We start from the raw sequence: 17,584 nt of genomic DNA on the forward strand, positions 1-17,584 counted from the left end.
TTTTATCTCTTTCTGCTTTCGGGGGGAGGGCTGGGTTTCAACCTCCTTTCGTCGGACTGACAAAGATTGCGCTGAAAAATTATTGCGTGCGCTATTCTGTGCGACCTCCGTAGGGCATGATGTTCGGCTATTTTTTTCGATGGAATAGCTCCTGAATATCCCTGTCAATTATCATTAATTTGACTAAATTAGACACGCTCTTCACATTGGTGGGGTAAAAAAGTGACCTTTACAAGGCAAATTTCCGACTTAAGCTCACAAAAATTTACATAATTAAACTTACGTTACACGACATTCACATCAGGAGGTGGCAAAAACCCAGTAAGAACAAATGCCATTGACCGCATGACTCCAGGTGGTGTAGTTTTTTTTTTATTATAATTCAATGACACGTTTTCTGGGACACCCTGTATAGACAATGAGGAAACGTGTGTGAGGCACGCGCACGTGGACGAATTCTGTCGTTGTGTGAATGTAAGATTTGAGGCGCGCACCCAATCTGCCCGTCTGAGAAGCTCGTGCAGTGCCCATTGGAAATACAGTCGCGAACGCTATAGCTATTAAACAACACAAACGACGAGAGTAATGCAAAGTGAGTGTTCTCACGCAATGTATTACCGTTGCTGGGAACTTCTGCCCAGGCGTAACCTTGCTATTGAGAAACAAAACCACGCTGATGAATTCATCAAGTATCTCTCCGTTGCTTTTCCAGCAACTCCGCGCACATTATCAGGATTCAATAAACTATTGGCTATGGTATATACAGACTAGCTGGCGGCACAATTACAAAAATACCAGTTGAAGATGACATAATGGCAAGATAGGACGGTGCGTTGTAGCGTACTCCAAAGGAATACCATTTCACTGGGTGTGACATAGTGCCCCGCGATGGCATTCTTGTGTTCACATACGGAAGACAACTTGAGTGTGGAGACGCCTCGCAAGAGCACACGAGGGATGCCAACGCGTTGCGCGCACGTACCCGTGATGTACGCGTCTTCCATGGAAAACGGCTTCACAGCACCCGTTGCATTGTACAGCAACTCTACCACTCTTCCACCTATCACATATGCCGCACCACCTACGTAGTCAGGGTACGTGTCACCGGGGTATTCCTCGACAGTCACGTACCACTTGCTTTCCAACGATCGAATTGCTGACGTCAAATGGTACAACATACCATAAATGGTGTCAGTGCGCTGCACTCGAAGCGCCTCGACCAAGTTCGGAACATTCAGGTACGTGTCATCGTCCACTTTCACGAGGAACCGTACACCAGGACAATATTTCGTGGTCCAGTGTAGCATCATGACGGACTTCAGGGTGACATTTCGGTATGTGTCGCTGAAGTTCCCTTGTATGATATCTGAGTAGAGCGCAGATTCACTTTCAACCGCTGACTGTAGAAGAGTGCTGTTGGGGCTACCTAACAAGAAGGCGAGTCTATTATTGCCGAAGGCAAGCACGTCCCTTCCCCAGGAGTCCCGAATGGCTTTGCGATGGCCAAAGTTCGGAACTGCTGAAGACACAAGGAAGAGGTAGTCTATGTCTTGGGTGGTATTGCTTTGAGTGGAATTTCCACGACACGTGTCTTCAATGTTGATAATATAGGGACATGGATGCAAGTACTGACGGCGGCTGAGCTCGAAGTGGCCCGGTGAACTCTGCCAAGACCGATGATCTGGATATCTCTGTGGGCTGTCGGGAGGAAGGTAGAAGACAATTTGCCCTCTTGCATGTATGACTCCGTTGTCGTTGAAAACCACGATAAGAAGCCATGCCGTGGAACACAGTGCTGTCGCTATCAGGACTGTGTGGAGCCATTTCGACTTGAAGCGCCACATTTAATGTGTCTGAAACGAAACAAAAGATAAGTGATGTCGTTCATTATTCTACACCGGCGTTTGTGACTCAAGTCTACAAGCGCTCATTAACGATAAGCATTTTCAGAGGGGAAGTGCCCCTGGAAACCTCTGCAGCACAGTGGTGTGTTACATATTTTCGGTAAAAATACGATTTCACTAAATGCATACCTCCTGAAAGACTGAGTCGCGGGCTAACCCCGATATTTTCCTACTGCAATGCACAAAAGGAGGCCAGCCTGCAGCTCAATATCAAACACTTGATACCCAGGAAACATACCAAGGACTTCAAACAACTCAGGGAAAAGAGGTGTTGACGCCAAGAATCGTACCTGGGTCTTCCGATCTCAGGGTCAGATATGCAGACCGCTACACCACACCAGCATGCCCTTTCCCTTGAGCTAGAGTGCGTCAAGTACGGGGGGGGGGGGGGGGACAACTAACCACGCTATTCCCATTCTCTCTTACATCTTTCTCATTCACTCTCTCATTCAAACACGAGGCAGGGCGATTGTAAACGACGTAAACAACGAGAAATTGGCCGAGGCCGATTTTTCGTTGTATACCAAGGACAGCTGTACAACACTGCTTAAGTTACAGAAGTGAATCTTGTCAAAAGCACATGCAAATTTTTTAATGCATGGCGTACCGGGGAAAGCGGAACAAACGGCATACTGGACATACCAGGTCATCGCAGAACATTCTTCGCTTCGCTGTTCTATCCCTTAGGTTCAGTGCGACACCTACGAAAAACTTGTAGCCATTGCATGGGTTCGCAATGTGCTTTACGACGAACAAAATATTGTCGCTTGTAAAGCCACCCGCGCATTTATGACGCGAAAGAAAAAGGGGCAATGTGCGTAGCGTATGTGTCGCGGCAGTAATTAATTGAAAACTTCGTAATTTCATATGGTGGAAAATTCATTGACGACGACGACTAAGCGTTCGTGAGGCTCACCCAGACGGCGACGAAGCTTGCTTTTGGTTCGCAGATCAACACAGGTAGTTCCCTCCGCGATTTGCATTGAGAAGTGGTATAGCAGCGCCTTCAGTAGCGGGCAGTTCCGTGTCAGGACAAACCACTCTGGTACACGAATGCAACCAGGAGACGTCTATCTGCAAGGCAGGTGGAAACATTCGATATCTTATCAATCAATCAACTTGGTAACGCGCGAGGACACGCAACTCTGCGTTCTCGCACAATGTTAGTCTTAGCAAACAGTTGATAACGTTGCTTGCGTCGAGCCGTAATCAACCAGTAGATAAGATTCTGAGTCACACACGACTGTGATTGGTTCCGATAGGCACGGTAACGTTACCAAACGTTTGCTAAAAGTGCCTACTAAGCAACGCTGAAAAGCGAGTGCACTTGAGTGGCCGCGTGGTTTAGATTTCGTGTATGTGTTCTGTGAAATGTTAAGACTGATAAGACACCTTCCAGTCATTCCCATGAAGAACACTCGGTAGTACAGGTCCCGACTAGAGTCACTAAATAGGGGTAAGAGTATCCCATTCCTTTTCCGCGCCGGACCCGCCGTTCGGTGTCCGCCATTGGGCCGATCGTGTCACGTGGTTTCTCCTTCCAAGAACGCGCCGTCCCTGTTGAGTCCCCTCCATCCAAAACCGGTTTCCTCGGTTGTGAGCTGGCTCGACTGCGCGCGCGCTGTTCCCCGGCGGAGAAGAGGGAGGTTAGCGTCCCATTGCTAGGCGACGCAGCCACGCCGGACACAAGATGGCGGTCTCGCTCGCCGGCGTGGCTCAGTGTCGCTACTCTGTTCGCTATTTAGTGACTCTAGTCCCGACAAAAGCTCACCGCTCACTCGCTCACCCCTCTGAACGAGTACACGAGCCCGTTTCCGCTCGCAGGTAGGGTGTCGCTGCTTGAAGCGCGCACGCTTCTGACAGAGTGGAGCGATTTCGCCCGGAAAAAAAATTCTGGCATATTAGTTTCTCGGCGGGAAGAACCGTTTCCAGCAAAAAAAAAAAAAAAAAAAAAAACAGTTAAGAGGGGGGTTCGGGAAATAGCAGAAAAATGGCGGAAAATATTTGCGCGACCTTTTATTTGGTTGCGGTTTGGTTTGGTTTAGATTTCCGAACTTGGGGAACGACGCTCTTATATAGTATTGCGCTACTTTTGAGTAATGTACCGGGTAGCGGTATTCCGTTACTCAACTTCGGTAGCGGGCACAACACTGATTACAGGTGTACAACCCTGACAACAGGTATGCAAGGTGTATAGAACAGTCCCAATTAACAGATGTACTGTTGTGCCTGTTAAATAAAGCAAACAGTGTTTCGACACACGGTCACATCTCACGAAGGGCGGTACACTCGTCAAGAAGGGTACCGGGAGGGCACTTCTTAACCAGCGGCGCCCCGCCCATCGTTAGTTCCGATCAATCCCGCTGTATATTTTAGCATCACGGAACATGTAAAGTTCATGGTTTTCGTTCACGTGTCACGGCCACCGTATATAGCGAAGACACCGATGGCAGTCCCAATGAGTATAGTAGTAGTCCCACGCCACATATATATTTTTCGGCTTCCAATATGATGAACAGGGCTAAACGTGAACCAAGAAGCTGAAATATGAGCATATAATTTGGGGAAGTGCCTCTTCCGACTAACCCACTTGCCAGAACACCGAGGCCACCTCCTGAATCATTCATGACATGTCACACGTCTGACGAGCCAAGTAAGATCGAGCTTTCACCGCAATTGCGTGACCCTGAACTGAATCCCAAAAGTAGAGGAAGTGTACGTGGTTCCGCACGGGGCTACGATGTAATGCCACTCCACCGAACGCGGTTCTATCGCGTGGAAATTACGCGCGTTATTTCTGAAGCAACGTATCAACGTTGGCACGTTATTTTTTTTTTTTTTTTTGTCGCTTATCTTCGTCTGCAGGAATGTGTGCAAGTTTGGTGATGAAGGGCAGCAACAGACAAAGAACGGTGATGATTTCTCTAACTCGTTTGAGGCTCACCGAGGCTCATTTTCATGACAAATATGAGAACATTTGCATTAGCTCTCCATATCGGTCGATCTCACTGAAAGCGAGAAGGTATATATGACAACAAAAATGGCCGAGACCGCGAAGTTCTCACAGGCTGTTCACGACAGAAATGACACGCTTTTTCAGCACAATGTCACACTGTACTAAAATAAAATAAACACGCTGTTGAATATACTTGTTTTAAAGCATTGTGGTGTCGGAGCCACTCGCGTTTTCTCAGTATTTTTACCTGTACCACAGAGCCTGCCGTCGAGGCTACAAACTCAGTGTCCGACGAGAAGTGAAGTGAGTTTGGGGACTCACTAAATCGTTAGTGCACTTTCTGTCGAGTGTCACTAAAAGATGTCGTGTGACAGCAAACGAATGACACTAAGTGCAAGTGTCACTCGTTGAAAGTGACACTAAATCAGTCCGTCTGACAGGGGTATTATGTTTCGTCCCAACTGCACTGGCATGTTCTTTTTTTTTAAATTTAAATTGAAAATTACGGGAAAGCCGTCGAAGAGGTCACCAAATGAGCATTGCTCGTCAAGTATGACCGAAAACTGCACTGCATGCGGACAACACAGGGTCTAAAACGAAAAGTTGGCCACGTAGCATTGGGACCAGCAAGTCAGTCGGGAACATAAATCACTGTTGCTTGACGAAATTAGGATCATTTGCAAAAGACGTCGCCCGGAGCCGTATTTTACCCAAGTTTGCTAATAAATTAAAAATATCATGCACTGTCACATTTCTTACTTGGTCCGCTGGGTTTAAAAGCAAGAAGCCGGGTTTACAAGCCGTCAGCATGAACTGCTTGTCTGCTGCTTTACGGCGATTTTTCCTGAAGTCACGTTTGCCGATAAACACCGTCTGCGAACATGAACCTCTACCTGCATAAAATAATGCATGGCTGTTCATCCCCTTTCACTTGCTTTTTCACTCATGCATTGTTGAAGAGAATGTCCGTCTAACACACAACTACAGGCACGTAAAAACGGTCTTCTATGTACGATGCGAAGCGAACAGCAGCGTAGAGAAAAGAGGGGGTAATCGAGAACAAGGAATACAGTGTCGATCTCGGAAACAATTTGTATCCGTTTTATGCGATCGATACACGAAGTCCTTAGCCTTGCCACATATACGCCGGGCCAGTAAAGTCACGTCCACTTGATTCGTCTCTGCCACACTGATGAGACACAGAACGCAAAGCAGCCCACTGCACTTTATTCCAGCGCTTAATTAAGGGCGGGGGGTTGGCCATGTGATGACGGCACGCACCTCGAATGCAGAAGCATTTACGACATCCGGGACTCGACACTGCGTTGTGCATTTTGTCCTGAACTGTGCCTATGCTCTTGCTCTCATAGCTATGGCTATACCCTGCCGCATTGAATTTCCTTTGCTAGTTTGTGTTTCCTTTTTTTCTCTTTTCTCCCCCACGCTGTAGAACGCGTTTCATTCACTTCATACATCGAATAGCAGCAACTGTAGGGAACCTAACCACAAACGCAAAGTCATCTTTATAAGTTGTATTTTTCCACGAACGTGTACTCAACAACAACAACAAATAAATCGTGACAATGACCGTACTCAATTCCTTATAAATTACGCGGAAAGGAAGGTACATCATAAAAGCAGCGCAGGAGACGAAAAAAATGTGAGAACTTCACAGGACAACTGCAAAATAAAGGTGCCTCGAGGGTGCAGCCGTGACTACGGAAAAGTACGTTTCTTTTTGTTGTTTTTTAATTAACATACAGATGAAAAGCACCCGTTGTTGCATGAGTTCAAAGTTCTTGTGAGTGGGCGACACGTAATTACGTTGAACTTACTTTATTTGAGATTGGGTAGTATAATTTTGCGCAGCAATTTTGGCGGCACCCCCCACACCCCCTAACACCCGTCTAAAAATTGTGGTACGCCCCCCTCCCTAGAATACGTGCCAGAAAGGCCGAAAAAGCTAGAAAAGCAGCAGACATGGGCGTTACACCCCCTCCCCCCCCCCCTCTTTACGGGATTCCAACACCTCTCCCCTCGAGAGGAAAATCCTGGGAATGTCCCTGATTTCGCATGTATGATGCTCCAACCATCTATCGTGACGAAATCAGGTTCACGTACAACCTGGGTCATTCCACGCCGAATAATCCAAAGGTCCTGCTCGACCCCCCTCAGTTCTTCCCCCCCCCAAAAAAAATACGATAGATACTCCATCCTATCGATAGGAATCTGCCGAAGTTTAACTAAAAAATATTGAACCGCTCTCTAGTTCCGACGTCTTAAAATTTACGCAAAACGCGAAAACCATACTATACGAAAGGACGGCCTTGGTGGCTCAGTCGGTGGCCTGTTCGCCTGCTGATTCCAACATTCAAACCGGGCCGAGGACGGAGGCAACTTGGTGGAAGGGTACAAGTAGAGTCACTAGATAGAGGTACAGAGTATCGCATCCCTTTTCCCCCGCCGAGCCGCCGTTGGGTGTCCGCGATTGGGCCGATCGTGTCACGTGGTTTCTCCTTCCAGGAACTCGCCCTCCATGTTGAGTCACCTCCATCAAAGACCGGTTTCCTGGGTTGCGAGCTGGCTCGACCGCGCGTTGTTCTCCACCGGAGAAGGGGGAGATTGGCTTCCCGTTGCTAGGCGACGCAGGCGCGCCTGACTCAAGATGGCGTGCTCCCTCGTCGGCGTGGCTCAGTGTCCCTACTCTGCCCCCGCTATTTAGTGACTCTAGGTACAAGTTGCTCAAACACGCAGTCTTCCGCGAGGAACGTTAAAAGTGGTGTGGCGTGCGTGTCGAGATTTCGGCGCACGTTAAAGAACCCTCAGGAGGGCAGAATTCATCCACAGACCCGACCACTGTGGCGTCGCTCATGATCGCAGTTGTCTCGCCACGTAAAGCCCCGAATTATTAGTATTATTACCATATACTACGAAAGAAGAAGCCGAGAGGGCGGACTTCTCCTCGTGAACGGGGTTTTTGCGGCACAGAATGGGGGGGTCGAGGTAGCTTGCCGTTGTTGGCCGCACTCAAGTGGGCATCGTCACGACTATAGCCAAAAAACAAAGGAAAGTGGGAGAGGGGAGTTGAGGACTTCAAAGTAATGCATAGGCAGGATGACCGATACTGATGTGACGGAGGCACACTGTAGGTGAGAGGTGCACTAGAGTGGTCTTTCCGCTAGGCCCGTTTCTTGAAGAAAGCGCACGAGGCCGCGTGTTTTTGAAAGTCGTTCCGCACAAGAACCTTCGGGAAAGAAGACGTCCGTCAGTACACCAGGCCTGGCGTGGGGAAGATGAGTTTCCCGCACAGTATGGTATGCACGGCATTCTGTCAGGATATGCGCGACAGTCTCCGGATGATTACGGTGTCCGCAACTGGAGTCCTCCCCGGAGCCGATCTTGAACAGTTGCGAGTTCGCGAACGCAGATCCCGTGCGTAATCGATGGAGCATTGTCTGCATACCACGGGGAAGATCTTTCGTGGGAAGAGAGGGTCGGTGATTCTGCATGATGTCCTGTATGCCAGGATGACACAACGAGGCCCCCAATAATGTGCCAACGGCGATTTCTTTGGCCACTTTTTATTTTTAGTCCGCGAGGCGGGCCCATATGGATTCCGGCGATTTTTTAGAGGTACCTTGCGTTCTAAGAGGAAGATCAGAAAAATATCTGCTTACTTTCCACACTCCATACAGCGTGTTGGTACGCCTTTAAACTTTTCCGCGCAGTTTTGCTACATTGAATTCTAAACGTGACAGTTTTGTCAAAGTTGGTCGTCACCGTTTTCACCGTGAAGCGGTCGACGGAGATGTGTGAGAAACACTGCAAATGATAGAGCGAAGCCTCGAGTCAGACATATATAAGAAAGTAGAGAAGTACGCTTCCATAAGCGCGAGAAAATATTTTCATGTTCGACACACCACACCAGGGGCGCGCAGTGCGCTCGGCGGCTTTAGCCTACTGTTCAACGGGGCAATAAGTAAACCCTCGTTAATATGACCCCCGATAATCTGACATACGCGCTTTACGACCATACTCTTGGGGAACAATGCTGTGAAACCCCTGCAAATCTCCCCCGTTAATATGACAATTCCGCATTATGACCAAAAATTTCGGGAACGACCATGGTCATAATAACGGGGGTTCACTGTACTGCGGTTCAGGATCCCGCCTATTTCCTTGTGTCGAGTTCCCGGGACACTTCAAGGCGAAATCTCGGGGCTCCTCGCTAATAAAATACGACTCTCGTAGCTACGCAGTGGGACGTGTGTAACGGAAAGAGCGGAATCTTACTGAACTTTGTTTTAACGCATGCTCTCCGCCTAAAGTAGACTTCGTAGTCTGAACTGCGCTGTTCGAAAGATCCGTAAAAAATTACGGAGAACCGCGACAGGTGTTGTGCGCGGTGAAGTGGCGGTGAAACCGTAACAACCATATCCGCTTTCATACGGCTATACAGCTTTCCAGATAACATACAGGTTTACACTACACTGGTATGGCACATAGTGTAAAACAATGCTTTAGTTTTGAGGGACAGAACAATTCCAGGCGGAACTAATGAATGGCTCTTCCTGCGGCCCACGGCAACTATGCGTGCAACACCGAGCATGTTACGTAAAACTACGGCAAAAATTTTAACAGTGTGGAACAAAGTTCATTGCCTATAGGATAGGCAAGCCTAAGCGATGGGCGAAGACACATATTGTGGTCATGTTGGTCAATATTGCTGGTATTGTATAAAGACAATGTTGACGAAGACACACTGTCCTGGTTGTACACCGCCATTTATGGGCGTTCTCTTACACGTGCGGCGAACAGCATAATTATTCAGGCTCAGTAATGCAGGAGTTCGCTTCAGAGGAACGCTTTTTTGCTGGCGAGACAGGACTGTGGTGTGTCTGTTACAAGTTCAGGCCCGGGCGAGAAATGGGTCGGAAGCTGACGTAGAAGGTATTTCTTCCTTGGCAAACGAAAGAGAATCGGTGCGTTCAGTGAGTGAATCATCTGTCCTTGTCGTCACAGCATATTCGAACTTGTGCTGCACAACAAACAACACCGGAACAAAGGCACAGTGAAGCCTTTCCGTTGAAAATCTGCTGACTTTTCAAAACTTCTCACATCTCTTTCACTGTATAGTCACGGACTACTTAACGGAACCTTCAAAACAGTTAAACAGTTGCAGCACCCAAACCGTTCGACTGCAGCGTACATTTACGTTACTGAGATTGCGTTACTGGCATTTGCTGGCGCTTATGGAAAAGTACCTCTTTACTTTTTTATATGTTCTGGATTACCGGGTTTTATATATATATATATCTCCCTGGTTTTCTTTTAAATAATCAATCAATCAATCATCACTTTTTTATATATGTCGGACAACAACCACATCCGCGCGAAGCGCCGCGCGCAAGTGGCCGTGGTCTGACTCGAGGTTGATTGATTGATTTGTAAAAGGAAAAAAAAAAAAGAAGATGTTAGTCCTGAGCCACTTGGGACTGGCTACTCCAGGACGCGTTATTGAGACTCGAGGTTCCGCTCTATCATTTACAATGTTTCTCACGTTTCTCCGTCGACCGCTTCACTTCTGAAAACGGTCCTGAAAACGACCAACTTTGACAAAAGTGTCATGTTTAGAATTTAACGTAGCAAAATCTTCTGCCCAAACAAGTTTCAAAACGTGCTAATATTTTGTATGGTGTGTGGAAAGTAAGCACAATATTTCCACTTCTTCCTCCTTGAACGCAAGGTATACACTCTAAACCTGGTACCTTCTAGTAAAGGGTAAAAATTTCAAAATTTTTACCCTCTATTTCAGAAGTTACCTTGTAAGTTGTAACCTATGGGCAATGCCCTCTATAAACGTTACGCAGATCACCTATAAATAGAGGTTACTGTCTCCTAACCGCCACACCGACGTAAAAGTTAGTTTCGCCAGGCATGGGTGTCTCTAAGACGCTCGCCTCTTCACAGACGCTACAGAACAAATGGTGCTCAAAATGAGCTCTCATCAGTGTAGAACGCGTACTGTTATTCGGAACATATGGCTATAATATACGTAATTCATCTAAGGGCATCCAGTGGCGAAAAATGAGTAATCACTACATGTACGGATTCACGTGCACAACAAAGGAAAGAAAATATTGAAAGAAAGAAATAATTGCAACTGGAGCATATGTATTACTTAATTGGCAAACCTGGAACTACAGTTGAGGCAAGAGCACGAGGACGTCGCAATACCAACACTTCAGCTGTGGTGAACGACATTCAGTTTGAAGGAGGTATAATCTTTACAGTCCTCATGTTGTTGCAACTTCCTCTCCAGTACGCCGAAAACATTTCTATTCCTTTTTGATATGTCAGAATGACACATCAGCGACGCGGCTATGGTGAATCAGAAGCACATGAAGAAGTAAAACACAAGAATGACAAATGACTAAGCAAATAACGGACGTAAGACACACACGTACACACTGTGTTGAACCGTTCAACTGTGTTAAGGGACAGACTGTGCTGTGATTAGTGTTCCTAGACTGTCCAGCAAAAACGTAACCACGTAAACTTTGTAGTGAACATACCGTAGAAATACCCTGATAAAGTTCCGTCACTTGACACTTGTGCTTTCTTCACAGTTCTGAACACGATCCTCAGTTCGTACAGGCGCAGAGACACAATAATGTAACGCACACTGATCCGACACTCTCGTACTGAATGATTGAATGTGCGGCTTGAAGAGAACACAGTGACTTTTGAGCTGTACCTTTTATACAGGTTACCCTGCAAACAAACAAGAAAAACAAACGAAGGAAATTCAAACGGGGAATTCGTTTAGAAGTTACAACGTTCCTATAAAGGGTACATTTATAAGTTACGACGATTGGATTTCCGTTGAACACCGAAGCAAACTCTACTGTTCCTCCAGTGTCTTGTTACAAGTCATGTTTAACCTCTAAATAGAGGTATCGGTCGTGTAACCTCTACGATATTTGGAAATCTACGTCTAGTATAAAGGTTGCTAAAGGTTGCATTGCTAAAAGTTACAATAAAGGGTACCGAGTTAAGAGTGTACCTTAAAGTAATCTCAAATATGCAAGAAATAGTGCCGAAATATGTGCCCGCCTCTCGGACTAAAAATAAAAAGTGGGCAAAGAAATCGCCTCTGGCACATTGCTGGGGCCTCGTTGTGTCATTCTGTGGCACAAAACCCTATCCGTGTGGAGAGGTCCGCCCGCCGGGCTTCTTCCTTCGTAGTATGGTTTTCGCGTGAATTTTGTGACGTCGTAACTCGAGAGCGGTTCAATATTTTTAGATCGGCAAATGCCTATTGGTAGGAAGGAGTATCCATGATATTTTTTTTCGGAAAAGAACTGAGGGGGCTCGAGCAGGACCTTTGGATCGTATGGCGTGGGGTGACCCACCCGTCAGTCCTGTCGCTTATACCCTTTATCGGATATGTCAGAATGGGAATCAGTGGTCCAATCCAATTGGGGCTGTTGAAATCAAAGTTGCACAAAGCACAACACTAAAGCGCGGACCCCATAACAAGCGACACGCGACGCGCTGCAGAATTTGTCGCTGTCGCGTCTGGTCATGGCGCGACTTCCTGGTCCATTCACTGATCTCGATTGTAAAAGGCTGGATCGCGGATGGGGAGCGCGAGCGTGAAGAAACCGGCCGCCATCTTACTGTACCCACAACAGTCGCCGCAGCGATCATGGCAACTTCTTGCAATTACGGTCGTACCAACCGTACTGGCAAGGTTACAGGGCCTAAATTTATACAGGTGAGTCACTCTTTACCGAGGAATAAATAGGCGTCCATTCTGTATATTTAGTTGACCATTATGAAGTGTTTTTTTGCCCAAAACGAGCACTGGATGCAGGTTGCTTGATCGCTCTTCCGACGTTCAATCGAGCACACTTGCATTTTACCCGGCGGCAAATACAGTTTGAGTGCATAATATGCTTGAAAGAACATGTTACACTACACAGGTAGTGTTGTCATCAATATATGTGCGAACACTCGAGCGCTTTTTTGCATGCATTGCTAGCATGCACTGGTACACGGTGTTCTCTGCGGAAGCAAGTGCCACATTCATTTCTTTGAATTACCTTCGCGCACAAGTTCGGTATTACGTCATAATGAGACCACGATTGTCACCTTTTTTCATGTATTGGTATTGTTTTGTGCCTTGGTTTGATTTGTGACAAAGAAACTACGTAACGGTGGTGTGGCGCGACTTCAATAACGCCTTTGTGTCTGAGCTGTATCGTCAGCTTGTTACGATAGTAATAATTTGTAGCGTGTCGTGCTATTTGTAGCAGTTTTTAAGGCAAAAGTGGTCTCTCAATACAGGTTTCGTCATGAGGGCTACCCAGTGAATAATCTGTGCAGTGTGATACGGCTGAGTGTACAGGTAAGCATCACGTTCCTCAACCACTGGTTTCTACTTTACAGGAAGGAACAACCTCAGTTTTGCATATTTTCTTACATGTTCACACCAGAAACACACCTTAGACTTTAGGCTCCTTCACCCAGCAATATAATAATTAGAGATTATAATTATTTTTAGAAGAGTTCCCCATATTCTTTTCAGAATAGTTTTTCATCTTTTTAATTTTTAGAAGATACAGGGATTGTAAACCATGTTTTAAACTGATGTTTTAACATTTGACCAATGCATTTATTAAACAACATATTCATTTTTAACTGGTTGCACCCAAACCAATGTTTTGATGTATACCGTATTTTCACGCGTATAAGCCGCACCGCAGATAAGCCGCAGGACGCGTTTTTAGGAATGTTTTGAAAATTTTCCGGCAGATAAGCCGCGGGCAATACGAGACGACTCCTATGTGCGACAAAGGAGACCTTAGAGCAATGCCATAAACCCTGTGGTCCATACTCCGGGATCGGCATAGTGTACAACAAAGGAGGTCAGTTCTAGAGTTCTACCAAGATCGGATTGTGCCCTTGTTGGGCGCTTTTCATGTATTGATGGGTCAGTGGTCTTCCAGAAGGCATGAATCACTGTCACCACTTTCGTTAAAGCTGCATGGGGCAATCTACTCGAATGTGGACCCATCCCTGTTAGGCACCGTTCGTGCATCAGCAGGGCAGTGCTATTCCAGAGACACTGTCGACTCTTTCGTTAAAATCAGTGTATGGGGAAAATACCTGACAAAAAAAAGTCATCAGATAAGCCGCACAGCGCCCATGAGAAAAAAAAATCGCGCATAAGCCGCGGCTAATACGCGTGAAATTACGGTATTTCCTTTGTTGTCGATGCACCATAAAAATTGGAATAATCATCATCAATGCAGGTTACTTCACAGCTGCCTCGACATACTCAAGAAATGGGTGCAGAACCTGCGTAATGCCCACAAACCTTGACTACCACAGCACCTCCAGAAAGTAAAGGCATATGTGTCACATGGGATTTTTAAAGGCATTCACAGTATATAATACCTTGTATGAACTGTTGTAGATCTAAGCAGCCTCTACAGTACACTCTCAGAAATTAAAACTTGTCATGGAACTGTGATAATTGTTTCAGTTAATAGGCATGCACATATACGCTATAAGAAGAAAATTATTTATTGAGAATGCACTTCTCTGGCTACTCATGTTGTTTACATCTACTGTTGATCACATTCATTTATCACATACAGTGAAACCTTCCTATGTTGGACACCACGGTGCAGCAGAAGCGTGTCCTACTTATAGAGGTGTCCGAGTTACAGAATATGAGGGAAACAAAAAATGGAAAAGATCACAGCTGTGTTGCCGGAAATGTCCCCCTTCTTCAATTTATGGTCCTGAGTGGTACCTGGTGGCAGTGGTACCTACTACCCACTCTTCACTGATAATTATTACTGATTTTAGTAGATTCAATTCTGTTCAGATTCCACTCAATGGCATTACCTCTGGAGCTTTTTGAGCAGCGATGACTTGTCTCTGAAGCGTCAGCCCACTTTTCGTTGCTTTGGTGCAGTGTGCGTTCAAAGGCTCTAGACAAACCGAAGACAAATGCTCACACAAAAAATTACGATGTACACTGACAGCACTTGTTTTTGGACTCGGAAAAACTAAAGCAACAAAGGGTTTTGTCCGACTTAGCAGGGAAAACCCTGTCCAACTTACGAGATAGGGAGGTGTCCGATATAGAGAATTTCGTCCCCGTGTAGTTTCAATGGGAGCAATGAAATCTTGTCCGACTTTGGAGGTTTTACTGTATTATATTCTTATATATTATTATTATATTATCACATATAGACATATTATCACATATCACAAGAGATAATTTAAAATTTAGCATATATGAGAAAATATCAGGAGGGGAGTTGCTATTCATTGCTCATTCCAACCTAAAATTGAGAGAGCGTACCTGACCATTGTCATTCCTAAAATATATATTGCCATTGTAGCAAGGTCACAAAACAATAAATGTAGTCTTTTGCGACCTCCCTGCACGTTCGTTGTATCCTGAAACGCATAAGTGCAAGAAATAAATCTTGAACTTGAATAAACTTGATGTTGTATAAACTTGACATAAAATGTTGAATAATCTAACGAATGATATAAAATATTAAATAAACTTGAACTCGTATATTCTCTTTACTCATCATCAGTGATCTTCATTACAAAAGCATATCGTGTTAGACTTTTTTGTTTGCGTTTCACAGACTGGGTACACGAGGGCCAAAATGACAAAATCACAACTGTTTCAAGCTCCAAATAGTCCTGTTGCAATTTGAAGACCATACGTGGAGCTGCATTTTTTGGAACATGCTCCACATAACAAGCATGACAAAGTCAGCACTGGATAGCAGGACCCCGTCCCCAAGCAGCTTTTCTCACGCTGCACTTGTATTCAACAAAAGCATGTGAGTGCAGGAGAAGGACATTCAGTTTGGCACAACCGCGCCTGCAAATAATCAGAACAAATAAAGGAAGAAGCAAACAAACATAGAAGGACTGTACTTCAAAAAGAGATAAGTCCTGTGTCTCAAGGAGGTGTTACCACTTTCTACGTAACTTAATTGATTAAGCTTACATCACTACCTGATTAACTGTCCTAACGAGTGTGATCTAATTGCGTGAAGTAATTATTTGGGCTGCTTCGGTGTGTCCATATTTGCGAGGCAAAGCACCCCTGGCGTTTACTAAAAGACTCTTTCTAAGGCGATGCTTGATATAAATCATACTAAACGCATACACGGCTAAAACAACGGCTGTGATTCTACAGAACGATCTCTTCCTGCCATGCGAGTATATCTTTTCCCGGACCGTTCTTTATGGAACCATTTTTGTCCAGAACGCAGTACGGGATATTATATACAAGGCTGTTGTTAACCTCAAGTCGTCTCTTATTGAAATATTGGCTGGGAAACGTGCTGTAGTACAATCCCCAGCGCTGCACTGCAGTGACGGTCTAGTTTCGGAATGCAAAACATAACGTAATTAAGAATCGAACGGCAGGACACCTGTGAAACACTGTTAGGATACATCAGTATACTGGAACCTTACAAAATTGTGTGATGTCAAACAACGATCAATGCTAGCAGCGCAATAAATACTCACAATCTCTGTTGCCTCCCATTGTTTTCTATGGGCACACACAGCACTTTAGGGCCCACCAACATGGCGGCGCGAAGGCACCCTCTCCCCCACGAGCCCCTCTCCCATGCGCGATCCAGCCTTTATACATAGAGATCAGTGGGTCCATTTGAGCAGCGACATTTCGTCGCCGAGAAATGATGTTTTTGGAGAAGCATTGCTTATTTTATTCGAGCTAAGTTGTAAATTGCCATAAATATACCAAAAATAGTATTTCCTTCGTCAAAACGAGGAGAACTTATAATGACGGTGCTATATAATATTCGCTGTAACGCAGTGGCGCTGCGGTTGAAGTTCCCAACGTCCCACCCACTTCTTCGTCTGCTACTTTTGTTGGTTGCCCTCTCCACCCTTTCCCTTGCCCACGCGTTCAGTTCTTGTTTCACGCCGTCAAATCTAGCTGGTTTTGTCAAACAACAGGCAACGAACTCAGCGACATGCTACAAATATCAAATATCTACTGGGAGTAGATGCAGAAATATTCAGCCGCGACTGAGCTTTTTTGACGCTCGCGTGGCGGCAGTGACGTCGATTTTGACGTCGATACATGCTTCTCGCGTGTATCTGCCGCGTGTCGCTTGTTATGGGATTCGGGCTTAATTAAAAAAAAAAAGAAGCGTTAGTAGAAATATTCGCTGCCGCATACCACTTCCAGTATAGTGCGGCGTGCAATCCAACTGAACCGATGCCTTTACATTACGATGTTCGTTCGCTGGCTGCGATTCAAACTTCCGAGTTCTCGCAGACGGTCACCGAAACACGTGATAATAGAGGGTTTTAGTACACCGTATGCATTTTGAAGGCGCCTTTGCGTACGTAAGAAATAGCGTTGGTGGTCCTGCTCACGCGCAAAACATAGAAAGCTCGCAGAACCACCATGCTATTCATTACGTACGCAAAGGTGACAGAGTACGATTGCACTAAACCTCACAACTCGTATGATGAGGCAGGGCAGGTCTGAACGAGTACAAACAGCCGGCAGGGTACAACAGTTTCGCTCCTCTTGCTTTTCCTCCCACTCATACCTCTGACCCGTATTGATAATGCTCCTCTCATCTCTCATCAGTTACCGCCCCTTAGCAATGGCTCTTTCCTCATCAAGCCTTGC

The 17,584-nt window shown here is 45.8% G+C and overlaps 1 protein-coding gene and 1 long non-coding RNA gene across 9 annotated transcripts in view; one reads left to right on the forward strand and one right to left on the reverse strand.

Annotated features, from left to right (window-relative positions):
• Positions 1-582: 582 nt before the first annotated feature.
• Positions 583-17,584, reverse strand: part of LOC135374778 (beta-1,3-galactosyltransferase 5-like) — a 42,773-nt gene continuing 25,771 nt past the window's right edge. For 3 of the 8 annotated variants that reach the window (XM_064607704.1, XM_064607706.1, XM_064607707.1), the window contains 3 exons: positions 5,620-5,753; positions 2,821-2,978; positions 583-1,853 (listed from right to left, as the gene is read on the reverse strand). In XM_064607704.1, the coding sequence (XP_064463774.1) occupies positions 768-1,844 (1,077 nt within the window). In that variant the 5' untranslated portion in view covers positions 1,845-1,853; positions 2,821-2,978; positions 5,620-5,753 and the 3' untranslated portion in view covers positions 583-767. Of the gene's footprint in view, positions 1,854-2,820; positions 2,979-5,619; positions 5,754-11,435; positions 11,558-17,584 lie in introns of those variants that run through there. The other 5 variants (XM_064607710.1, XM_064607703.1, XM_064607708.1 and 2 more) reach the window with 3 other exon arrangements.
• Positions 12,504-15,069, forward strand: LOC135374779 (uncharacterized). The gene is made up of 3 exons (XR_010417117.1): positions 12,504-12,640; positions 13,213-13,273; positions 14,181-15,069. It is a non-coding gene; the product is annotated as an uncharacterized LOC135374779 (long non-coding RNA).

The sequence above is a fragment of the Ornithodoros turicata genome, unplaced genomic scaffold, assembly GCF_037126465.1.
Source record: "Ornithodoros turicata isolate Travis unplaced genomic scaffold, ASM3712646v1 ctg00000746.1, whole genome shotgun sequence".
In the NCBI taxonomy this organism is placed as follows: Eukaryota; Metazoa; Arthropoda; class Arachnida; order Ixodida; family Argasidae; genus Ornithodoros; species Ornithodoros turicata.